Source organism: Salarias fasciatus, chromosome 15 (assembly GCF_902148845.1).
Source record: "Salarias fasciatus chromosome 15, fSalaFa1.1, whole genome shotgun sequence".
Taxonomy (NCBI): Eukaryota; Metazoa; Chordata; class Actinopteri; order Blenniiformes; family Blenniidae; genus Salarias; species Salarias fasciatus.
The window spans coordinates 11218686-11245722 of NC_043759.1; the positions used below are offsets into that span (position 1 = coordinate 11218686).

At 43.2% G+C, this 27037-nt stretch overlaps 1 protein-coding gene across 2 annotated transcripts in view; it reads right to left on the reverse strand.

Moving 5' to 3' along the window:
- Positions 1–27037, reverse strand: part of usta (uronyl 2-sulfotransferase a) — a 50530-nt gene that overhangs the window by 7086 nt on the left and 16407 nt on the right. For both annotated transcript variants that reach the window (XR_003933084.1, XM_030110570.1), the window contains exons 2-5: positions 17545–17588; positions 12025–12180; positions 6720–6799; positions 6476–6629 (exon numbers count right to left, since the gene is read on the reverse strand). Coding sequence is in view for 1 of the 2 variants with exons in the window: in XM_030110570.1 (XP_029966430.1) it covers positions 6476–6629; positions 6720–6799; positions 12025–12180; positions 17545–17588 (434 nt within the window). In the remaining variant the exon portion in view is untranslated. The remainder of the gene's footprint in view (positions 1–6475; positions 6630–6719; positions 6800–12024; positions 12181–17544; positions 17589–27037) is intronic.

Below are 27037 nucleotides of genomic sequence, written 5' to 3' on the forward strand. Positions count from 1 at the left end.
GAAAGCATATTGAACACATTTACTTCTGGAGAGCACACATCCGCATCCGCAGCATAATGACTGTCCTGCGCCGCTAGAGGGAGCTCTTTGCCTGCAATGTGCTGAATTCATGCTGACGCTCATCAGCTGAGAATCCAAAGTGCTCAGCAGAACAACATCCTGCACACTGAGATAAGATCTGCCTCTTCACACAAACTGCACACAAGAAAATAATATCCTGTAGTTGTGTGTCAGTTCGTGCTGAGCTTGCAAAAAAATACTCTGAATTGAGGGATTTTATTTTAAAAGATGTCAAAATAAAACTGCAAGAGATTTGTGAACTTTAAAAACACCCTGACTCAATATGGGAGCTATTAAGCAATTAAAGAGGTGAAGGAAAGAGACGAAAGATTAAAAACACACGCGCAGGGATGAAGCTGAGTGCCGGGGAACCAGCAGTCAAATCCATGTCAGGTGACGTAAGCCTTACCGACGGAAACAAGGGCCGGAGCAACAAAACACTCAAACACAAACACACACACACACAGCCAGTAGCACCAGGCTATGTGCACTGAGGCAAAAAGGTGTAAACAGAGCTTTTGTTCTGCAAGACAACAACAAATAAACATGGAAGACGTAATGATTGCGCACTTTGGATTTATGCCGCGTTACGTTTGTAATGGCTGACATAAAGCCGGCACTGCGGCCAGCAGCCCCACCAAGGAAGTCCTGGGGACTGTTTTAAAGATTAGCATGTGGGCATAAAGATATATCCATCTGCATTTTGGTGACTGTTGATTTTTCTTGATATCATCATTTCTCTTTAAGTGTTATGAAAAGAAGACATGACAAATCCTATCGCAGTGACATGGATAGGTTTTTTTCCCCTTTAGATCATTTATCCTGTTAGATTTATTGGGCTTTCACATAAGAACGGCGATGATGTGAAGACACGGCATTTGTTTGCTTCTGGAATCAAATGTCACTTAAAAAAAAAAAAAAAGTAAAAGGGAATTATTAATCACCCAAAACCATAAAATGAACTCGGAAATTGTATTTATATCTGAAGCCCTGAAAAACTTTATTCATGAAAGGCAACAGAAAGAGCCAAGCAGGGTTTCAGTGCTGACGGTACAGAAGCAAGGCTGACGTTACTTTTGCTGAGTTCATACGAATAAATAAAACAACACACTGAAGGCATGAATGATGAAGATGAACTCTGAGTCGAGCAGCCAATAGAAACACGATCCAGCAGGAATAACGCTGACGGCACCGTCAAAGACACACTACACACGGTCTGCACATGCGAGAAAGACGCCGCCATTTCTCTTCGCGGCGTCATCAGGATAAGTGTGAAACCCTGCATGACCCTGATTCACCGAGCAGCGGCAGGCTCCGTTTGAACCTTAAGACTGAACGCTCTCTGGCATCGTTTACACTGGGAACAGGAATGATTGGTGATTAGTGAAGCAAACCAATAGAAAAGCTCCTGAGAAAAACGAGGAAACTGGAGAAAAAGTCAGCATTGTGTTGCTGTCAGGGTGAACACAGATATCAAGACATCCTTTGTTTTGGGGAGTTAAAATTTTTATAATTTGTTGTTCTCATCCTGTTTAATTATTGAAACAGTGAGTGTGTGTGTTAGTGTATCCACTGCAATTAATTAAGAGTGAGTTTATTTGCCCCTAACAGATGCAATAAAGAACAACTGTGGCAGCGCACGCTGTGTGGCGCGGCCGTGCGCAGCGATTTCACAGGAAACCCCGGTTATCGGCGCAACTTAAACTTTAATGCAACTCGGTCACAGAACATTTCACCGTCGGCCCGTTTTACACACGCAGCGAAGCCAAAAAGCTCCCCAGAAGACCGTTAGCAACCAAATTGGAAACAGAAAGAGAGGAATAAGTGAGAGCCAGAAACAATAAAGCGGAAAAATGTGGACAGGAAGTGACACGTGTGACGGCGTTCCCTGACACGCATGACCCGTTGCCAGGAAGTCCCTCCTCTGCGGTGCTTCGACACAAGACCCTCATGCCTCCACATTAAGGGCACTTCTGGGACTCCAGCCACAACTCCATATACAATAAAACGTGCACGTACGCACACACACACACACACACACACACACACACGGGCAGACAATATAGGCTCTCTTTGGAAGAAGCCATTAGCATTTGGAAGAGAGCGTCTGTACACACACTCAGACTTATTGTTCCTATTCTCACCGTGGATTAGACCGACCGGGCGTCACAGAAACTGTAGCTAAATGGACACTAATCTCCACAATGCTCTCCCGTTTCAATGAATGGGCTGCAGACTGAATTAAATCCGGAGTAACCGATGATGTAAACCTTTCCCATGGGACATCTGGCCTTGGTTTTCGCTAAGGAGCATGGGAGTGATACATTCAGGTCAAGTTGCACTGAAGTCCACAGCTTCTCCCGTCCGGCCACCCGGCGGCAGCAGAAACAAACCACAGAAATACACAAGATGCTTTAACCTGTTACAAATAGTGGGAGATGCTTTCTTTCAGCAAACGTTGGGTTTGTAACTATAATTATCACTCTGTTTTTAGGACTGGTTTTGGTTTCTTTCAACTCCCCAGTAAAATATATGTCTCTTTGATCAGCGATATAATTAATAGTCAAATGCAGATTCTCTGGCAGCGGAGGAGGGAAAAGGATGTAGAGTTGACATTTAAAAAAAAAACTTTTTCAGGGATCCGTAATACAATTAAATGTTTTTTTTTTTGTGCTTCAAAAACAAGTCTACTTAAGGTGTTCAATTTATAAGAAATATACAAAGATAACATCTAAAAGAAGTGATACTTGAACCATTTCTCTCTTTTCCTAAACTAAAGTAGACAGTCAATCTTTCAGCCTTTTCATTTATGGTATCTGCGCTCATCGAAGCGTTGAATCTCGGAGCTCAGTTTCAGCACAAACCCTTAAAAAGACACGAACTTACTCTCCAGTGTCCTCTGAAATCGCAGGATCAACACCAGGTGATGGATGCGACCACTGCAGATTAGAAACCTCAGACATTAGGCTCTGAGACATGCTGAAGCACGACTGACATCTGCTCTCATTATGTTTTATTACTGTGGGAATCTTATCTGATCAGACCAGTATTTTTCAATAGTGAGAACTAGTGTGTTTTTCTCTACCCCCAGCTTTAGCACATACACTCGATTACTTCATAGGTATTTCACGTTTACACATGTCTGAACATTAGTCATACACACATTATCATAAAACGGATTAATCCATACAGCAAAAAAAAAAAAAAAAAAGGCACATAATTCATAATTCCTTGTGCAAATGCCATGGGTTCAAGTGACCAGTGCATGCCTTTGTACATTGTAGTGCGTGCGTATGTGAAAAGGGGTGTGGTGACGGACGGAAAATCCGAGCGGACCACAGGAATGTCTCAGCAACACGTGCGAGCAAACTGACAGTGTTCTTTCATTGACACCTCTCTCATTCGCAGCCGGCTCGGGCCAGGCAGGGTTAACGCGCTCCAGGCGGGGGGGGGGGGGGGGGATTTATCCTCCGCCGGGCTGAACTCTCACTGTGGGACCGGCGGGGAGCGGATTCTGAGAGACACCGTACTTATGAGGACATAATCTCCCGCTATAAAGTCAACAGAAGCTTGATGCTTAAACCCACGTTTAGTCGAACAACAACACTTCGTAATTAAAAAATAATGTCTCGGGCTGACGGTTCATCTTGCTTGACCACTTCACGCTCAATCTGTTGGACCAAAACTCATTTCACGACTGACCTCTGACCTCAGTATGGGGGCAATGCTGACCCAAAGCTCAAAATCCTATTCACTTCACATTTATTTACCCTCTCTTATGTGACTTCACCAAAGCTTGAGTTCATACCTTTCATCTTTTCAACTTTCCATAACGCCACTTTTTTTTTTTAAAGACTTTCTGACTTAAGGAGATCTTGTATCATCAGACTGAAATCATGTGTTCGCTGCAGCAGAAACAAAGACAGGTATTCATTTTTTTCTGGATTTGGTTCACTGTGAGACAATTTAGTTTTTTTCCTAATGATGATGTGCAGTTGCAAATGTGATCCAAAACCCCCTCCCCACCAAAAAAAAACGATGAAACCACTGAGTATATGCTGCTCTTCCTTCTTCTTTTTCCAGTGATACTAAGCACATTTTGCAGCGTTCACCCTTTCCACAGCTGTTTGCCCCACACAAGCGCTCTGGCACATTGTTCTTGCAGACACTGTTTATAGATATGAGTTAGCACATCACTGCAAGCTGTTTTTGCTGATTATGTAAGCTACGCTGCTGCCGTCTCTCTCACGCACAGTTGGCACAAAGAAGTAATTGCCAGAACATGAGTCTAAAAAAAAAAAATAAATAAATAAATAAGAGAAGGCAGAGAAAGGAAAAAAATGTCTGAGAAAAACATTTTCTCTCTAAATTTTCTTTGTGCCACTTCTCGGCTGAAACATAAATATTCTATATGTGCATCAAAATCTTAATTGAAAAAACTCTGAGATCGTTTAAGTTGAGTGTAAGTGCAGGTCTCACACCACTGAACATCATTAACAGATGAAATTAACCCCAAAGAGGCGATTGGTAATTAAATAAATCACCTGTTCACATTTAAAAAGTAAAGTAACACTGATCATTTTTCTGAAATGAGTTGCTGGTCCTCGAAAGTATAGGTCATGAATGCACACACACACACACACACACACACACACACACACACACACACACACAGGTATAGCAGTCTAAAGCAACACGGCCTCCCCCCTCTCCCTATAACTGTAGCGAGGGGCCCCCGCGGTCTGCATACTTTAATAACTCAACTCACATGGTCTAAAACTCCAGGGAAAGCAGTGCGATACTTAATTACACCCAGTCAGACTCAAGCCAGGATGACAGTCACTCCTCCTGTTCGCCCCTCAGTTCACAGACGGTGAAAGGATCAAGTGAAGAGCAAATGTCTAGTTTTTTTTTCGTTTTTTTTTTTTTTTATTTAATTATTATTTTAAAGTTTCACAGTATTTACCAGCTTCCTTACTTTATGCTTCTATTAATTTGAATCTTGCATGCTGTTTACCTTATATCAGGGGGAATTCCAGCAACACTTCATAGTCAGGACTGTAAACTACACCATTTATTACCAACCAAGCTGTATTTAAGTTTCACCACCTCTCCTGAATGCACACACACACAGCTTGAAAATGGTATGCTGTGTAAAATGTGAGATGAGGTGGTATAGCGCTACGGGGATAAATATCTCCGTTTCTGATGTGGTGACTCAGGTCTCTAATTGGAATCATAATCAGATTTAAACATTGGGTGAAGATCGGGCTCCTGCGGCCGTACCGTTTCCAATCCTCCCTCCAGCAAACACACATGAGGAACGTCTTCAAAGAAAGCAGAGTGGCTTTAATATTTTTGCTTATATCGTCTAGTTTAAGAATTTGAAGTTTGTCTCAAGACATGGAAAATCAGAAATAAACAGAAAAAAAAAAAAAAAACAGGTGGGTTTATTTTCACTTTAGGATATAGCTAATCATTATTACAAACATTCCTCAGTCTATATGCCTCTAATTATAGTCTCCGCGACGGCTGCGCCAGAAGAAGACATCAGTGCACAACATTTCAGGTTATAAACCCAGAATCACCAGAATCCTGAACTGCAAAAGATTCAGCTGCGTATTTAAGACAAAACCCAAAAGTTGAGTCGCATTTCACACCATAAGCATCTGTGGCCTGGATTCAGCCAGAGCGGGTTTGTGTTTGCACCGAGGCTGAGATGAAAGACAGATAGCAGAGGGCAGAGAAAACCTAAAGTGTCATTTTGTGGCTGCTGGTATTCTTGGGATCACAACAACACTGTAACCAAACGCGGCGTCTCTGCTCAGGCCACAAGTGACAGCTGCAGTTTACAAGTGTGCGGCTACGAGTGCTGACATTCTGCCGATGCTGGGGAGGAGTAACCGAGACTGAGGTACACAAAAAGAAAAGGGAATTTGTTCCTCACAAATGTGGCAACTTTTAAATGGAAATAAACAGATGTGAAAACAGCTAAGAAGCATATCAGGCTGAGATTAACAATCTTCATTGAGTTGAGATGTGATTTTAGGGGTAAACAAGGGTAAATTTCATGTAAATGACCCTTTTTTGACCATATTTCTAATATGAGTGTAGAGCAGACCATCTTTCCAGGGATTCGTGTCTTACAGTTTTCACATGAATGAAATGACGGTTTGAGAGCAACTAAAATACTCAACAAATCCAAACATGTCACTACCGGCTTTCACTTGGATGAACCCAAACATGTGTTCGCAGGTTTAAATCACAATGTTTAGCTCTCAGGGAGTCGATTCATCGGCCCAGCTGCTGTCTGTGTTTGTAGCAGTTTACAGTCTGAAGCGGTCTGCCAGGAAACCTGGACGCGAGTGAGAAGTAAGGAAAGGTCGGAGGTCGGCTGTGTCTGGATTGCGCTTACCAGGTATCGCTCGTCGTCCTTCATCGACGGCGTTCGGATGAGGTGGTTCTGCTCCCCCCGCCAGTCTCCGAAGCGACGGAAGAAATAGTTGGAGACGAACCGGTTGATGGGGTCTCGGATGATGTTTATGTACACAGGCTGCTCGACCCTGAACCTGACAAACAAACAAACAAACAAAATCACTTCAGGGCTAAATGATGACGCCCATTTAATACAAACGCTGTTGGTCGCTGCGGCGTCGTACCGGCTGAAGTTGAGATAGTGAACATGTCGTGTGTAGAGATACGGCTGAGGGATATTCGTAATGTTCTTCATGAGATCCACCTAAAAAAAAAAAAAAAACAGAAACACAGAAGCATTTGAAATTGATGAGCCAAAAAATATCCAGAGAAATTAAAGAAAGCTATGCAAATGTAATGAATCTGAAGGAAACTCCTGAACCCAAAACTCACAAACGTCAGTAGAGAAAGAATGTAATTACTGTATTAGAAACAATACGAGAGCTCCTGACGCCAGACGAAGTCAAGACTGTGTCTCCTGAGCTTTTCACGAAATCCCATCAACTTAAACACAGACAAAACAGCAGCAGCAAAAAGTATGAATTACCAGGTGTAAGAAAATAACCAAGAATAAGGTTCATAAATTCACATATTTGGCTGTTTGGGGAGAACTGAGTGGCAGTTTTTAATTCAGCCTCACAATGCTCATCAGGTCAGATCCAGGTTTCCTGCAGGCACGTTATTCTCTAGAAAGCTAAACTTTCTGAAACCGTTCTTCCAAGTTTCTTCTTCCCACAGGACGACAGTAGCCAAAATAAACTCAGGGTAATGTCATATTCGGTACAGATCCTTTGCATGAGCTCTCTGACTGAAGGCCATGCCACCGAATCCTGCGTCACTCATTCCTCACATAAATTGTTCCACATTAGAGCAACTGAGGATGTGAGGTTCAGATATTCAACTCACGAATGCAAAGAGTAGACATGTAATTCAAGTTATTTCACCAGGGCAGTCTTTAATGTATGCGAGATTTAAAAAACATCATGAAATGATTCTTGTTCTGATCTTCTGACTTGGACAGACGTTCACGAGTTTCGATCTAACAACAAAACAAGTCTTGCTGAGACTTGTTTATCTCTCAATTACTGGTTTCTATATTAGTTTTAACTCTCAGGTATCGTCTCGAAAGTAAGTTTGTTTCTTTAAAACCTCTTCATTGGAATAAGTTATACTGTAGAACTTGCTTTGGTTTTGTTTTTTTAAAGACCTGAGGCAAAAAAAAACGAGTCAGCACATCCATCAAAACAATGGAAACACTGATATCATGCACAACTCTGGATCACTTACAAGAGCAAACCTTTGTCCCTGTAGTGGGAAAACAGACTCATCCTGTGCTCCATGTGCTCAAGAACACAAACCCCTCACGCAGTGATTCCCAACTGGTGGCCAGCGACCCCACAAGTGGGTCGCAGACCTTCACCAGGAAGAAAACTGTTGCCGTGTTGTTTATTCACATTTCCCAACAGGAGGTGGCGATAATACCTTGTAATGTGGATTGACAGCCACTATTTCACAAAGATCTGAAAGGTTGGTTTAAACAAAGAACTTCACAAACATTCTATATGATTTTAAGGATAATGGAGACAAAGAAGAAAAAAAAAGTCTGTTTTCTCTCTTCCAATTACAGTTTAAATCATTTCGGTGTAATGATATGGAAAGGTTGATTTTTTTTTCTTTTCTGATTGGTATTGCTACTCCTGAAGCCAGGCCAGTAGAAAAGCACGGCCTTACCAGACCTGAAGCTGCTGCTGAATCCGAACTGAGACTGAAAGACGCGCTATGTGACCCTGCAGCGTCAGATTTTGGAAGAATATAGAGATGCATTGTGGGAGTGTGGAATGAGAGAAAAAAGGCGAACAGCAGGTGACGGGCAGGAAGCGCACAGCGGCCAGGTTACACTGGAAACACAAGCAAACACATCTCGACACCACATGTAGGGAATTAACCTCTCCCTCTGTTGTCCAATATGACACTCGGGGACAAATCGGAGCCAAAGACGTAGCAGAGAAGCCGAGATGAAGAGGAGGATTCTAATTTTCTCTTCTAATGCCCTGAAATCACCCTGCTGCATGCTGTAATTCGTATTTGCCATAGCATCAATAGCATCGATGAACTGGTGAACTTCAACCTGGAGGATCTCTGGCTTTGCAGTCCTATGTGTGATGGAGTCTCACTGTTTTTTAATATAATCAATTAAAGATTGTTTGAATAATAATGATAATACAAAGCAATTGCTGAAAAAGCTTGTGCTCGGTATTCATCCACGGCTGCTCCTGTGGTCCATTTGAACAGGACTGCTGGTAGATCAGTATCAGGACCGTGCAGTCTGGGAGGGTGAACTGTGGTCACAGAACATTTCACTAAATGAGTCGTGGGAAACGAGAAACTTCACTAAGCTTCTTTGACTATTTAGGAAAAAAAAAAAAAAAAAAAAAAAGCACATATTTCCATTTTTGGCATCCAGGTGAGATTCAGGAAGCAGCTGGACGTGATGAGTGAGTGACTGAACCGCAATTCTCTCCGCGAGGGACGCTTCTGGACCGGAATGTGAAGGAACCACTGAGCGAGCAAATTATTTCAGATGAGCAAGGAGAATATGTCCCATTTGAGAAAAGTAGCGGTTCTTGACACACTAAAACGGACTCATAAGGAGTAAATGATAGAAAATAAGTAAAATTTCAGAGAAATGGAGCAGAGCGTCAATTTCTCAATTGAAACACCATCATTTTCTCCCATAAAAGACGACTACTTCAAGTACCATAAAGTATTATTGATGCTGGCAACATCTCTGTGAGGCTGGGTCCAATTTCCTCCACACATTATTATTCTGCAATATAAAGATATTCTGTCCAGTCTCCACAATTTAAATCACTCTCTCTATATTAAAAACCTCTCTGGCCTGAGGCAGAGATCAGCTGAGGAGCCATTTCAATGTCCTGCTCTTATAAACTCTGTATAGGCACCTGTTATGTCACGGCGACTCTGTTTGGATAGGAACAGTAATATGTATACTTGTTTATGTACACGGGGCCGTTAATCTGAGGCCCCAGTCAGATTCGGGCTTCACACCCGCCCTCTTTTCTATACGCTCAGTACATTTCCACTCGCACTCCTCCGGGTTTCTGTTGACCTTTTTCTTCTCTTGCATGTGAAACTGAACGCTTTCCCGAGCGCTCCTGAGCGTATACCGGACTGAAGCACAGCAGTTGTCTGTTTTATCATTTAAATTCTACACTTCTTTTTTTTTTTTCCCCCCCTCATTTAACCCCCTTGTCCTCTTCTCCCCTGGCGTCTGGTTGATGTGCAGACGCTGAATGCATTTGGCACATTTGGCGAGTTTGTGTGTTTTCTGACCCACCCCCTTTGGTCTGTCTGGCTAGACCCCCCCCCCCCCCCCCCCCCCACTCCACTCCGCCTCTTATTAGCCAGGGGAGAGAGCTAAAGGGAGAAAGTGGAGGTCAGTCTGAGATTCCAGGCATACCTGCAACCCCCAACACCTCCTCCTCCTCCTCCTCCTCCTGCTCCTGCTCCTGAAGCCCTGGTGGTGTCCTCACAAGTCTCATCAGGGGAAACAGACGAGAAGCCAAAACCACGCCGCGCTTTAACTGCTGCCCTGGGTTTAACGTCATTCGGCTTCAGTCATCACACAGTAAAAGTGGACAGAAGCCTGAGGCCTCATCATTCCGACGCATACGGAGCTCCAGGTACGCCACTGAATCTTCCTACATAAATATAGGCATCTCAAAATGTGTGGGAACGCATCAAAGCATCCAAATAAATCCATCCAATTTTTTTTTTTTTCCAACAAACTCATTAAAATCTGCGTACAAGACCAAAAACAAACTCCTATAAAGCTGCTGCGATGTTAGAAAGCGATGATTGCTTTCCCCTGAGTCTCCGCTCCTTGTTGATCCACATTAGATATGAAATCAGAGCATCTGCCAGGTGATGTTTTTTGGCAAAACAAATTCCCAGATTGATGTAAACAAATGCACAGAAAAGAAGCAGATTTTCTGAAGATGGGAGTGTTTTTTTTTTAATGAAGTTGTATTTCTTTTTTCTCTGTCCAGGAATTGTTTTCTATGCTTCTCTCCCAACTGAGCCCCCCCCCCCCCGGTGCTGGACGGGACAGATGGGTCACTATTCGGCCTGTTCCGGACCAACAAGGCCTCTTCACTCCGAGGCAGCCCGCGCACGAGACCTCGACCCTGGGCGAGTGGAAGAGCCGGCGGGAAAACACTGCAGGCCCGAGCCACAACCACAAGTAATGACCAGCATCGCGTCACACACACACACACACACTAACACACACACACACACACACACACACAGAGATGTTTTATTCCCAGAGAATTAATGAGGCTAATGGTGTTCAACCACTGTGTGTGTGTGTGTGTGCAGCCAGCCTTTAAATTTTTCATGAATGGGTAAACAGGGAACCGTTTCAATATTAGCTTGACATTTACGTCAGATCAGTCAGCAGCAGCTCTGGACATATTTAGCACCGTCCGAGGAAGTCGGCCGCGCTCAGCCGTGACTTATTCTGTCAGTGTCATTGTGTAAGAGCATGAGTGTAACACTCCCACGTGAACACGTTTCTCTCTAATATAGCTCAAGAAGCACTGCACTGCTGGTAAATGCGAGCCGGCAAAATCCAGCGATCATGTTACTCATGCATGACTCAGGCATACCATCAGATTTTCATTAGTAGTTTGATGGAAACTGGAAGAAATATGGAAATTAGGGGTTTTCACTGTGATCTAAAGTCATGTTTTTATAGTTAGAAGGCGTTGGGAGGAGTTATAAACCCTCAACGATTAATTAAAATGATGTTTACACACAAAAGATGTCTTATTTTGAGGATACATTTTTTTAAACTTCTCTGGAATTGTGTGTATTTCCCTTTGTGTTTTCAAGAAAGAGTGACATTTAAATGGCACCGAGCGGCACTTGTTTCCAAAACTGGCTTCAAATTGATGTGGCTTGTTTTATTTTTTTAATGAAAGCTCTTTTTTCCCATTTAAAGAGCAACACTTATGTCCTTAAGATGTTCCAGGGAACCAAAACAAAGAGACTTGTTGTCCTTTAGCCTTGATCTGACACTGAATGAAAGAAAGCTTTCAGTGCTGCTGCTGTTGCCGACACTGACCGCAAGACAATTCAATGATCTGTGATCATTAACGAGTAAATTCAGTGGGGACAACTGTTATTTCTGTGAGGATCTGAGATGTTAAAAGTGGCTGATTAAACGCAGTTACACAGTTTAAGCCCAGCAGGATCGCATTATATTTATATGAAAATAACAACTCATAAAGCGTTAGTTTTGGGACTCGGAGACCGCAGAGTCCCACATGGAGCAAAATTACACAGATTTAAGTGAATTACTTCACCGAGGAGGTTACAATATCATGTTCCCCACTCGGTTTATTGCTGTGTGAATTTCAAGTAGAGGATTTAATTAAATCTGTACATCTGCCTGGCGATTTTTACCTGTTCATATGTTGTGAGGCGCGTTTTGTTGTGGATGTCAGAGGAGACCAGGGTGAACTGGTGTTTCTCGGACAGTAACCTCAGCAGGATGACCACCGTTCGGCTGCCGCACTTCCCCACACGGTTATAAACCACCTGGCTGGGGAACGGGAGCACCTGGGAAGGCACACAACACACAGACAGCGGGTGAAAAAGACAAATATGTTAAATGTGACACATTTTCATACATTTATTAGTGATTCAGTGTCATGAATCTATATATTTATTCACGCATGCTTCAAAGACGTGAGACATGCGTGAGAAAAAGTGAAATAAGACACAGAGAAGGTGAAACAAGGTCAAAAGTAGATTAAATTCTCATTTCTCTCCTGACCCCTGCTCCTCCGCTCGGTTGACACCATGAAATGTTGCAACAACAGTCGAAAATCCATACATCGGTCTGTTCTTGTTTCCTCGCCGGGCTTAATGAGTCAGACTCCGCTGCCGTTTCACCGAAGTGATACTGACGCAACTTTTTAACGATCTGTTACACACACACACACACACACACACACACACACGCTGCGGCGAGCTCCTCATGACTCACCAATTAAACAAGAAGCTCAGCCATGATTCAGACGCTCGCATGAAGCGGATCTGAGCGTTTCTCCACAAAAACAGAAGCGTTATCTCTGCTTGGAAGGAGGCGGAGGTTGAGGCTGACACGCATATTGAAAATGGGAATCATTTTAGCGCGCGGGCGGCAAGAATGCACTAATTTGACAATTATCCCCGAGGGCCCGTGAGGTTTACACAAGTGGCCCCAGAAGAATGAAGGCTATCCGGGCGAATTCAGCAGGGTGAGCGGGAGTGACAGAAATCGGGGGGCCAGTGAAAGGATTAAAGAGAGGACGGGAGAGGGGAGGCCATCTGGCAGATTTCCTTTGAAAAAGATAAAGTTCAACCACAAAAGGGACACAGACGGATCAGATCCTCTCCATCGGTGTTTTTTCATGAAAAGAATCAGATGGGAGAAAAATATTAACACATTTCTATGAACATTCCCAGTCTGGAAAGGAGGGTGTGATTCACCCGGAGGCTTTCCTGGATGTTTGGAAGAGTTCCTGCGAAAAGCTTGGCTGACTTAATAACAAAGTTCACAGGCTCAAAACAAGTGAAGCGACAGACGATTACTATAAAGACTTTTACAGAGTGTTACTGGATCATTATAGTAACACACAGCTAGTCGTTTAATGCGCCGCTTTCTGCTAAAACACGAATCGTCTTTGTTTTGTATCGGGGCTGCTGTGCTGCAGATGTCAATTTCCACATCGCAGTGCTGACCACGGCCACACGTACGCGCTGATTTTGTCCCGTCGCTGCCAAAAGCAGCAGTCCCACCCAAGCTTAGACGGTGAAAAACAGCAAGGGCCTCTCTGAGTGTTTGCCAAAACTCAGCGGAAAGACAGAGAAAGTAACAGCAGGATGGTTATTGAAGCAGTCAAAGGGGGAGAAAAAGATATAATTGAAAAAGGGGAGGGGGCGCAAATCCTTATAGAAACTATCAGTCAGACGAACAGGCCACGACTCCCCGGATCCGACTTCCTGTTTTTCTTTCCCAGAATCTCAGCATTTTCCCAGAGTTCGTGCAAGATAAACAGGTTTGAACTACAATTTGAAAGGAAGGTACGTGGGAAAATTGGCCTCCATACAAAAGAAATAAAAAATAACCTTCAGGTGATGAATGTGCTTATCCAAACTTGGAGCCAGTTGTTGACGGGCGTGTTGCAGCGTGTGTCACGACTGAAAGGCGGCATTAACGGACACACCTTTACCTTTATTTATCACCTTCAGCTTTTTAAATCAACGTGAAAACACTCTGTATCTGATGCATGGCTCATATAATGTTAAATATCAGCTTCACTAAATATAGAGAAAAGGCTTCAAGCAGCAGAAGACGAGAGGAGATGGTGGATTTGGACAGCAGTCTAACATTCCTCGGCGCTTGCCAAGTAGCTGCGGACTTTCTCGACTCATGACAATAACGAGGCGGACGAAGTGCATGCGGCGTTTCGAAGGACACTATTCCCCGCTGAAATCAAGACAAATGAGGGTGTCAGACTTCTAACGGCTCGCAGCTGAATAACGCGGGAACAACATCAGAGGCGCCATCAAAAGTCCACGTCCCGCCGGTATTAGCGGAACCGAAAGGGCAACCTCTCAGAGCCGCCATTGTTATTCTCGCTCGGCAGAGCCGAGGCTTGAGATGCACGCTGTGGGAGACGTCCAAAGAGTGTGCCTGTAAGGGATTCTGTCAGGAGCAAATCCATGGTGTAAAAAAGTCTTATATAACACGGGCTGTTTTCCATCCCGTGTCTGATGTTGGATGCTTCTACTCAGACTGTTGTATTCTCTGCAGCTCGAGCCAATATCAAGCAGGCTGCGAGGAAATGAGCCGTCCCGCACCTTTCCTTTCCGTCATGCTTCTCCCTCTTCCCCCTGTCACTGCTCTTTCCTGCTTTCAGATGACACATTTTGCTCTGAAACCTCCGGAGGCGTCGCGGTTTTTCTTCAGACATTTTCAGATGTGACATCGGTTCAACAAACACACGTAAACTCCGGTCGTCTTCGCGGGGCCTGACCACCCGTGTCTGTTGAGAGTGAGCGCGATTCTGCAACCTGCGGCCTTCAATCATTCAACAGGCGGGAATGAGAACACGTCTCGGTCAAATCAAGACGGCCGTGCACACGGAGCACACGCGCTCATCCGCTTCCTGTGCTTTGCCGGCAGCGCCGAGGTCGGATCTGGGTTCACCGCCCTCTGTTGTCAAGCGCTCGTCCCACGCCGGGCGCAGAGCAGCGTGTTCAGGCTGCGCTCACGGCACAGCGGAGATTCTCAGCGCTTCCTGTCATTAACGACCAATCCATCGACATCTCCTCCAACAGGGCCGGGAAATCTCCAAGCTGCAAGTAGCCGCGCCAGCAGAATCTCCATCCAAGCATATTAATAGGACTTAAATAAATTGGTTTTCAATGAGTCAGGAGTAAATGTGTAGAAAAATAGACATTTCCTAATTACAGCCGATAAAGTTTTACACTGACTCGGATTCTGAAACAAAGCTGAGGCTGGATATCTGATTCATGAGTCATGAGTTTACAAATGTTATTTTAGGCAGTAAATGCAAATGTTTTAGAATTTTCTTCAGATCTGAACAAAAGAAGCGAGTGTTTCAAATCAGACATCCAAATTTAAGTTGTATTTTCCAGTTATTCTATGTTTATTAGTATAAGTACCAATGACCAGTGCAAGTTAAAGTTATTTAAATTCGAAAATGCTGTGTTTTTGTGTTCATATAGGCAAATCGAAATAAATAACCCAAAATTTATGTTTTCTGGAATTTGAGATTAAAAAGATTTTGTAACAGTGGCTTTACTTGGCAAATTTTCAGTTCCCCTATCAAACTCTGGTTATTTATATTCAGGCTTAAGTTTTGAAATTTTAATGGTTGAGTGAGTTTAAGTGAGTTTATGTGGTCTCTATTTTCCGTGCAAGATTTAGTGCCCCTCAAATATCAGAAAAATGTTGTGAAGTGTGTCCTGCAGAGGGCAGATGCACATTTTTGGGGACACACTTGTTATGCTTTTAAGTAGATGCGGACTCTAAAATTTATTCTGAGAGCTGAGTGGTTTTTCTATATGCCTTCATTTGAAACAAGCTTTCAACTCAATTCCTAATCGCTCCCTACATTTACCAGAACCCCGGCTCCACACGCTGTAATACATCAGACCACAGGCGACACTGCAGATCAATCACATGTGCAACAAGATGCCAGCAAACAAACGATAATGAAAGATGCCGCTGATGGACTGACGTGGCATTAGCGTCGTCTGCAAGAGTGAGACGGCAGCTGATATGAAATCAATCGGAGGGAGACGCTAATGTGTGGAAAGTCGCTACATCTGCAGGCTGCATGTAGTGAAGTTACTGCTGTGACTCCACACGGCAGATGGTTTCTAAATTTAAGTCAGAGCCAGACTGAAATACATGAGACAGAGTGTGATTACACACTTCAGAAGGTCTCAGGAGGCTTGCGGCAGTTAAGTATTTGTAAAATGATCATTGATTAACCTGGGTCCACTCAGAGGATGGAGCTGGATCTCTGGAAGGATTTATCATTGATTCACAGCAGCATCTTCAAACCGAGTCCTGAACCAGTCAGTGTGTGTTATAAACAATGAAATAAGGAGAAAATAAGTCATGATCACGTCAGCGGTAATGACTCACATTCCAAATTGATATAGGTAATTATCTTTAGGTGTGATGTCCAGGCACAATGACGATGTAATCCTTAAATCCTCGCTTAATATCGTCTCCTCGTTGCTATTTCTGAAGAGATTGTCCATTAACTTATGTCCTCTATAGTGGACGCTGCCATCTGTCTTTACCCATATGAACAACTCCAATTATGCTTAATGCATTTTGAAGCAGGTATGCCATATTTTCATTGATATCGCCTGAGTTATACTGCAATGCTGGGCCTTAAAGTAAAAAACAAATTCATATTGAATTAGAATTTTAAGAACAAAAGGTTGCAGAAGATTATTGAAGCCAATCATCTTATTTATATCAGAATTATCAGTTGTAAATCAAAATACATCATTTCAGCTTCATCACTTAAAAGAAAGTCACACGTTTTTAATTATGGCTATTGTTTAAATAATGTGATAAGCATGTACAAAATGAGATGTTTATCAACATTTATAAATCTCACTTTAGCAAATGTGAAAGAAAATTACATATTACACTTTAATTGTATAGAAAAACAAAACAAATAAATCAGATATTGGATTATGTACAGTTGGCACGACGAATGGCTCAGTCAGCTACGGTTGGTTTGATATAAATGACACTGAACTGGTTTGTTGAACGGCCAAGACGGTTTTAAATCCACAAACAAAGCCCAGATGTAACAGAACTAAAACCAAACAGCTGTTTGCATCACATACGCTCAAGCTAATCTCGTTTTTAAAGCTCGATAAGGCCTCCGCTCGGCGCTGAACGTTAAACACTGTCATAAAACGCTTCACCGGATTACAGATCAAACAAATGAGGGTAGAGGTGAAAGCGAGGTGATTGACTGAAGCGGCAGACAATGAACAAGGGGCAGACGGAGGAAGAAAGCAGTTGGCAGGGAGAGAAAGAGGGAGCACAGAGGAGAGATAGTCCTGCAGACATGCAGCTGGATGAATACAAGGCCCCTGTGTCTGCGCCGTATGAGAGCGAGCGCGAGCGCGTTCAAAGCATTACTGTAGCGCCGAGGCCAGGTCGAGCTGGTATTTAGAGTGAGTTTGCACGCAGCTACGCCACACAGACCGAACCCTTATCCTGCCTGGACTTAACTGGCGTGGATTGCAGGGTAGCACATCAGAGACAGAGGGTTAGGGGAACAGATTAAAGGGCAAAAAAAAAAAAAAAAAACTTGGATAAAAAGAGAGGGGAAAGGTAAGTAGAGACACCGCGTGACGGAGCGGAGGACTTACTCCTGGAGGCGGTTGTCTGTGGTCATCCAAATATGTGGATTTACCTGTAAAAAGAAGAAAAGAAAAAATGTTTAAGACTTAAAGAAGATGATATGCGTTGCAGAACAGCCAAGTCTGAAAATACAAACATTTCTAAACAGGAGGGAAGTTAAAGGGCAGCTTCTCTATCATGCCTTCAAAACTTTTTCAATTAAGACTGAACAAAAACATTCAACCTGTGGTTTACCAGCGCTGAAATCTGCCCAACAAATTGCAACTAATTGATTTCAAACATGAATTTAATAGTAAAACCTCAATTTGCGACCAAGAAAACCTGATGAAGCCGATTTATTTGTAATGTTTTTAGGCAAACAAGTAAAACAACTGTCCCGCTGACATTGATCAGGACAAAGCATCTTGGCTTGAAGAGTTCACTTGAGTTTCTTTTCAGCCTTTTCTGCCACCCCTCGCAACCCGCTGACAGCCTTCAGAACGAACCAGCCAGGCAGTAAAGCCTGAGACAGTGCATTAAACAGCGTGTGGCACTTTGCTTCAGAACTCATGGCGGAGTTGCCCTCATGCCCTCCGCACTCCATCACAGCCACATGAAAAATACAAGCAGGGCTGCTCTGCACTCAGCGTGAAGACGCTGTAGCTTATATATACAGTATGAGGAGCAGGTTTAGGTCTGTCTGCACTTGATCCAAATCCTATCTCTAGTGGTCAGACAGCACACTTTTTTTTTTTTTTATTTAATGGTGGCCTGTTAAAATGCACACAGAGTCAGTAGATTACTTTTAAAACTTGCAGAATGTAAGACAAGAGGAGACAAAAAAAAGAGTTTGTGTTTTTGTGTGTTTGGCTGGAGGTTAGATGAAACTATAAAGAGACAAAACACGAGAGGAGAGAACAACCTCTCTTTGTGCCTGTGATGTGATCCAGAACAACACAAAATGATGCCTGAACTGGTCCGCTTCCAGTCAGCGTTTCCTTTGAGGCACCCACTCAAACATTACAATGTTTCTTTGAGAAATTAGTCTTACACCGACATCAAACTTTGACTCGTTACAGTTCCACTCCCTCACACACACACTTTGCCTTGCTCCTTTAACGTGTTGTGGCTCATTAATTCCCCAGATCCCGGATCTATAAATACAGCCTCTGCCGCACCGTGCTCGCCCTCAGGTGTGTTTTAGTCTTTTCATCTGTCTCTGTCTGCTTTTTTCGCAGCTTTCCGGGAGGAATGCTGAGGGAGACGTGTGCGTGCGGCGCTTCTCCGAGGCATTTCAGGTCAGCGCGGGGCGAGGATGCAGAGAGGCAGACGTCTCCGCTCTCTGCTCTGTCATCCATCACAGACAACCGACCCCCGCCGCCCCCGCCGCGACCTCCATCCCCTCCCTGCCTCCTGTGTGTGCTTCTCATTAGCGTTTTGGATAGAGGATTGGAACTAATTTTTTTCCAGGGCACGAGGTTTGCAAAGCCTGACAGCTGCCCTCCGCCCCCACCACCCACAGAGAGAAGAAAATCAACTTAAAGCGCCGCTGCACCGCCAACTGTACTCGTTGACCTCTGTCCTCTGATCCCATGACAAACATCAGAGGAGGAGGATGAGAGTCTTGTGGGACCCTTTAGCTTAAATCCCAAAAAAACACCAATGCATTCTGGATGTCCTGGTGGACAAACAATAACACTGGAGTTTTCTTGTCCACAAAGCAAGACTCGGCACACCTTCAAATTACCTTGAAGTCTGCGTAAACTCGGTGAACTTCCAGGTACACTCCTTCATACATAAAGTTTAAAAAAAAAACAATAAACAAAAGCTGCTGCCAGTCTTGGAAACACATTTAAAGCTTGATTTTGGGGATATTCTTTGGAAGGTCTTCAATCATGTACATCTAAATACAAACAATGTCAACATTTTGCTGGATCCGATCGTTGCTTTTCACAATGTAGTCCAAAACACACTGCGAGAGGTCAGAACACTGGGCGAACCTCTCTGGAACAGAAAAAGCAGTTTGAAACAGCTAAAAACAAACAAACCAAAAATTTAATTGAGCACATTTTCATGCAGAGTTCCTAAACACTTAATTCTGGGTCCCCTGCTGCTTGATATCAAGCTCAGACTGTGGACTTGAAAAAAATGGTGACTCAGTCTTTGCTTTACTCTTCTACTACTTTTGACTTTTACTTTTGTGTACTTTGGTTTGTTTTTTCCCCTTTGGTTTAATACTGACTGCTACCTCAGCTATAGGTCTTCAGGTCAAATAAATCCATAAAGGTTCATAAAGGTGAAATAAATACAGATTGAAAAACTACAAGACAATGCATTCTGCTGCAGCGCTTGGACTCATCATCTGTCCGCGCACGTACGCGAGAATCCGGATCGATAAAATGAGGGTATACTGTATGTATCTTTAAAAGAATTGTGCTCATCCCTTCAGCAATGCATCATTGAGGTGTACAGTTTGTGTGAAGCATCGCCATGTTTCTTTCGGCAATTTGTGGCGGTCCAGCACTTCATCTTGCTCTCTTCATTTTTTCCCCCTTCCGAGTGTCATCCGTCTTAACGCGGGCAGATTGTAATGGACCGAGGGTCAGGAATGGTCAAGTGGAAAAACTGATTAGTCGGAGGGTTTGCTTAAGAAGAGAAGAAGGTATTCACAAACTTGAATGGAAGCCAAAGTCAGATCCTCATGTTAATCATTTGCAGTGTGTGTGTGTGTGTGTGTGTGTGTGTGTGTGAAGAGTCAGTTGTGTGATTGACAGAGAAACTAACTGTAGTGCGGGTATGCAGTGGTATGTAGCTAAATGGTTAATTGGATTACTGTGTCACAAGATCCACGGACCCGCTTCTGTTAAAAAACAGTTGCGAAACGACTTCCAAGTTCAATTATTTAATCGATACTGCAACACAGGCAACATAAACCGAGCGTTTAAGTTGCAATCCTTTAACATGTAAAATGCATTGTTCCAGAGCAACAGTGTGGTGTTTTCTATCATCTTACATCCTAAAGAGATTATCAAAAAGAAAAACAAAAAGAAACAAACACGACCATCCAAGCAATAAAAGTAATGTAATCAGGAAAAAGTCATGATACACGAAACACATTTCCATAGACAAATACACATATGCTTCACATTTTACAGAACAACACATGCAAGTGATACAAGCTGAAAGTGAATACTGTGCATCTTCAAGCCGGGAGCTTATGAAGTGTGATTTACAAGGAGCAGAAGTCTGTGAGACCTTCTATTGTCAGCAATTCTTTTATCCATCATGATTCCAAAAGCCATCAGGAAGTAATTAGTATAATAAAAATCTGAGAGGTAGTCATAAAACTCCATCTTTCTATTTGTCACATAAGTTTTAGAGGGAAGAACACAAGGCTGTGCAGATCGAAGACCTTGTTAAAGGAGGTGATGAAGTTCCAAAACCATCTCGCTACACCGCAGAGAGCGACTGCTGCTACTCGCTACCGACAACCAAACGCAGCAGAAACTATCAGGTTTTTCAGATTCACGTTGAGCAATACATTCACGATGTCCCTGTACTTCCACACCAAGCTTTTTTAATTTATATGATGGCTCCATTCTTGGAGCAACTGCTCCATTCTTGGTTTGCATTCATCGATGATGACGGACACGACACTTGCTATATGTGTAGACTGAAATACGCTGTGGCAGCTGGCACCTCGGATTCATTAGAGAGCGGCATAATGCGGTCAAACCTAATGCTGCACAGAGTAGCACGCCATAAACTTGTCGGGAGCCTTAACGCTACGTGAGGCCGATTTATTCTCGCTAAATTTTTCAAACGTTATTACGGCGCTACGCTATTTTACTGGTTGTGGCAAGAAGGTGACGTCAGTATTATTTCAGACACTGACAGAACGGGCCGACGTCTTATGAAACAAATTACATGAGCAAAGTGATGACAGTGCAGGAAACAGGCAAGAGGAAAAAGAAAGCTGTAAGTAATCCTGCAAAAGTTTAACAAAAACAATTATCAAAATACGGTTACTACGTGATAAAATAACATTAAAAAAACAACTTTATACTGCAGAAATACTTGTACTGTTGTCATTAGAGATGGAAGGATAAATCTTAATGTTGACAAGCAATTTTTGGAAAGTCTTGATGAAAATGTACATTTATGGTGGAGTAGCTTTTCTCCTAACCAACTTAGGATAACTTCTTCAGGCTCTGGAATTTTCCTTTTTGGTGTTGGCCTGGCCCAGGAATGCTACAGTAAGTTTGGGAATTTCATAAACATGTATTTAGCTCATGGACCATTTTGTTGGCTTTGTGAATCTGGCAACCTCGCTAAGTAGAGCTTAGGGGAAGCACACATCCCAGAATAGGCTGAAGGTGGGAGCGGAAAACCACACAGGAATGGCTGTTGAGAGTCAGGCTGAAGGCAGAGGGTTTGAGTTTGGGGAGGGTTTGCTTTACTGCAGGACGACACTCAAAGCGAAGATGGGAGGTTTTCAGAGCCGCTGGAACTGTATGTGAAACCAGATTACAGGTTCCTCATGTCGTGAGGACTAAACTTTCTCATCTATAACCACATCCTGATGTTGTTTCTGTGGACCGCAGACAGAAATGTGACTGTGGAAGGTGTGTACCAGCTTCATGTTGCAGTAACACAGGGAGAGAGGAACAAAAAAAAAAAAACCACGACTTCAACAGAAATAAATAGCGGAAGGAAAGTCATCCAGTAACTTCAAACATTACATGAGTCCGAAACATGAAAGGGTGCATTGCCTACTGGGACATCGGTGCCATTCGTGCACTTGGAAACAAAGCCAGCGTAAGTGACAATGCATACAGTACAATCTGGGTGTGGTGTGTGCGGTCGCCCAACCCTTTGATTTGCCATGTGGGCGTGGCCCTTCATTAACATCCGTCGCTCAGCATCTCTCCATAATTACAGAAGGGAGTTCAGCTCAGCATCAGCGTCTCCACCCACATCACACCACAGTCCGCCGACGATCAACAATGGCAGGACAGATTTGGTGTATAAATAGAAAGGCGGTCCCATTACTTTGTTATTGTAGGTGCCCAGACACCAAAACCTGGAAGAGAGACTAATTTGTGGACTTAATGCTTCCCTAAAATTTTGGTCGATGAAATGCAGCACAAGAACAACATGATCATACAGACGTGCAGGAGACTCGGCAGTAAGGACGCTGTCAGAATGTGATTTGTGGACAGCAGTAGCTGTATCCCGAAAAGAGGGAGCTTCTGACACAGCAAGGCGGCGCTGCTTTAGTGGCTGTGACTAAAGGCCAAGACAGTCAGAAATGAAAGACACACGGCCAAAAACCTTAATCATTACCAATCATCGACGAGGAAAGGCAAGACGCATTTAGTGACCACAAACGTAACAATTCACAGAAGTTGTATTTCAATTCAAGCCAGAAATCAGATGTTTTTTGTTGTTCTGTTTTGTTCTCCCATCTCCTGGAACTCTGCTTTTCTCCCACAGACCAAAAATAAGTATTTAAGGTTAATCTGTGATCAAAATTAGATTTGATCAACCGGCGTCTTCACATACAGTCAGCTTGGCTAAAGTACTGCAGGAGATGCATTAACAGACTGTGTGTAAGGCTGCATTCACACTGTAGGTCTTAATGCTCAATCACAGATTTGTTTTGTTGAAATGTGATTATTTTCCACAGTTTTAATGTACAAAAGCATGTCTGTATCTTAAAAAAAGCAGATAAGAACATTTGAGTTATTTTAAATTGAATATTCCTTCTTTGATATACTGTAAATAAAAACATTCCATACACTGGCTCAGCAGAAGCAATCATCTGTGTTCGACTCATAAACATCTATGTCTTCTGGCACACAACTTCGGTGCCATAAAAATTCAGTGACATAAAAAGTGAATTAAACGTGACATGCAATATGGTCCAAAATTTCAGATATGTTTCCCATTTGGAACCACATATGAAAACGGTGAAAATGGGATTTGTCTAAACTCAGATGTGGGTTACAGGAAAAAAGACTGGAGTCTTTTTGCCTGGAGTGTGAATGCACCTTATTTATACTTAGTGCTGACATTTTAAAATAGTGAACAACAAACAGATGTTGTGACTTTTCACCAATTATTGATGTAGTTTAAATGTCTCCATTAGCTGCAGAGTTATTCTCTGTCAGCTGCTTTTTAACATGCAGCATAAATTAAGTGTACGCACAGATCAATGAGGTTCTACTCTCCACAGGGACCTTTGTATTAATATTGCAATGTTTAATGAAAAGTTGTAACTAATAAATATCCCACAATACAATGAATATATATTCTTAATATATAAAAAGAAAAAAAATCTAAAGTGGGCATTAAGTGAAATACCAAACTGGGACACTCCAAGTGGAAAATATAATTCACTTCAGGCATCTATGCACTTAAACATTAGAGCATTAAAAATTCAAACCAAAAGAACGCTGATTGTACTCTGCGTGAGATGTCTCAAAATTCTAAAGCACAGGAACAGAAATCAGAGAGACTGAATGACAAGTGGATCAAATCCAGTAAGCTAACACGAGGCCGAACCAATCCTTTCCTTCTTAATGTGTGTCATGACCACAGTGCTGCAGGAGTCCTGAGTTGAAACAAAAACTTCCAGATGAAATTAACTTTTCATCACTTTCAACACCAACACTTCATGGATCAAAGCAATGACTGCTTTTAAACCACTTGTTAGTTCAAGTAAGTAAATCGTGTGACTTCTCAGGAGCCAGTGAATACAGTAATTTATCCGCAGGTTCTTTTCTAAACTCTGAGTCCTAATTTCATCTCGCAGGTTGGCACAGAGTGCTCAAACACTGCTTGAATTTCAAGAGCCTTGAAATGAAGAACTCGACCATGAAGTAGAAAATTGGGCAAACAGTGGAAATCCTCATGACGTCGCAATCAAAGCAGGCTGTGCAAAATCGCTCAACGCCAACTGCAGGAGTGACATGATGAACAGAGTTTCTCCTTCAATATGACATCCTGTGGCTGATTCCTGCAACAATGAGCAACACTGAATAATACTGATTGCCGGATGTGCTGCTCTTAGGGATTTCTGGTGAATTGCTTGCTCCGTCAGCTAATTCTGTGCAAGTCACTTCCCCCTTGAGCCAGAGCTTCTGCTATTCCTATGTAGCTTTTCCTGTCAGCAGACGTCTTGCTGCACTGTCCTGATGGATAGAGAGGCTGCTGATGGATATTTTTGACTGACTGGGGAATTTTCCCAAACTCTCCAACAAAAGAAGTCAAATGGAGGTTGCCTCCTGCAGCATTTTTTTCTTTATTTTTCCTCAGAGATCTGTCATATCCAGTACTTTCAGTGTGTCTGTTGGCGCTTTTCCACTAGTCCCCGCTTTGCTCTACTCCGCAAGGTTTGCGTTGACCCCCCTTGGCCAGTAAACCGGCTTGGCGCGGGGGGTGTCGTCATCACAACGCGGCACGAAACTCGAGTATTTATGCGACAAAGAGAAATAGTTTCCCCTCCAGTGCATTAATAAATAGACAAAATGAAATCATCACGCATTTGTCAACAATAAAAAAAAATGTCTATTCAGTCCAAAGTATGTACAGTACTGTTTACACCTCCCCCAGGACAGAGGAACACACGGGAATGGGTCACACACACCAAAGACACACTCCCTGCTCCACTCCACACAACCAAGCACATCAAGGAGCGTTTGGTCGAAGGAAGCATCCTGGCCCAACTCCTTTTTCAGCAGGGCAGCTGTGACGCTGGGCAGGGGCGGGCTGGCCATCGGGAGGTTCGGGAGGTTTCCCCGAACAGCCGGTCGATTCCGGGCCGGTGGCCACAAGCGGCTGCACCTGCACCAGGAAAGTACCTGGTATGAGGGCCAAGAGGGGACTAGTGGAAAAGCGCCAGAAGCTTTATTGTTTTTTTTAACTGTCTGTTGACCGAATACTGTAATCCAGCTTTAATAAAAATAAATAAATAAATATTTTATTTTAATAGATATAAGTTTCCAACAGCAAATTAATTCCAGCATGACTTCACGACTTGAAACTCTAATGGTTCTTATCATTTCCAGTTGTGAGCCTCACAGATGTCACCAGTGTCGCTGTGGTCCTTCCAGCAAAATGCATTCCCACATCTGGAGTTTGTTTTACGAGGCTGCTCAGCGGTGGCTTGCTTTTAATGTTCAAGCTGTTATTGTTGTTTGTCTTGTACGCGGGTGTTCTCTTAATCAAATCTTCGAAATATTCACAATTTACATGGGCTTCGGCCCAATCCTGACTATATTTTCTCAGTGTTTTGTGGTGCTGACAAGTTTATTTAGCATTATGACAAGCAACGTGTTCAAGCAGGTTATCACTATTTGGTAACTTTTAAAAGTAGACACATGTGGGAGAGAAAAAAAGCTCTGTTCTTTAACTGTTTTCAAATACAGAAAGTGCGTCAGTGTCCAGTGCACATGAATTGCCCACATTGGATGTTGTTCCACTCCCTTCAGGAGTCAGACAGGTAACTTAGCATACTGGAAAGAAATACCGAGTCTCTATCTGAAAGCTAAATCTCCCCCACAGTGCTTCTGAAGCTAACTTATTAGATTTAGAGGGGCTGGTAAGCAGATTGTGTTACCTTTGGACAGGGCCACGCTCACCATTTCCTGTTCTGCGTTTATGCTAAGCTAAAGCTAATCAGTCGTTGGCTGGGGCTGAACGTTTAGCATACTAACCGTGGTATTGATTTTCTTGCATAACTCCTGGCAAGAAAGCAAATGATCTAATTTCCTAAAATGTCAAGATACTCCCTCAACCGCAGGTCTTCTCTTTCTGCTAATGGCCTCTCATACTCTCAGCTGTAAGGAGAAAAGCAGAGCCGAAATGTGGGAGCACGCGCAAACACTGACACGCACACACACTTGCAGAGCATCTGTGGCGGCGCAGCGTAAATCACCTGCCGCCCCCGTGCCCAGTGGGAGTACAGGGGGTGTGGATATATTCCTGGATGGAAGCAAAGGGGGGGGGGGGAAAAAACGAGAATGGGAGCAAAAGAGGGAAGACAACAAGCACCAGATGAAGGAGGGATCAGAAAGAGCCGGTGAATTACTACAGTGGAGCAGAATTCCTCAGAGTTCATCATGTGACTCAAGGAACAGACTCAGAAAAAGCAGCTGCTGTACTCCACGGCACACGAAGGAAATGAAAAGAAAGTCAGGGAGAAGGAGGAGGACCATGAGAGTGAAACAGGAACAAATTGTTATCTAATCACTTTGCGAAACCTCCGCGGAGGTCAGCAGTAGATAAATTGCAATATCTGGCAACCGGAGCGGTCTCAGCGGCGGTCTGAAATGCCTTCAGCAGAGAGAAACAAAAATGATTGCACCAGGAAGCACAGATCAAGTACACAAAGACATAAATTACAGTGCTTTGGATGCACGGGATTCTTCTCAAAACTCTTCTTCAGCATGCCAAAGGTTCATGAGTGCAATGTCAAGAAATGTCGGCGCTAACACGTGACATGAATGATGATTAAGG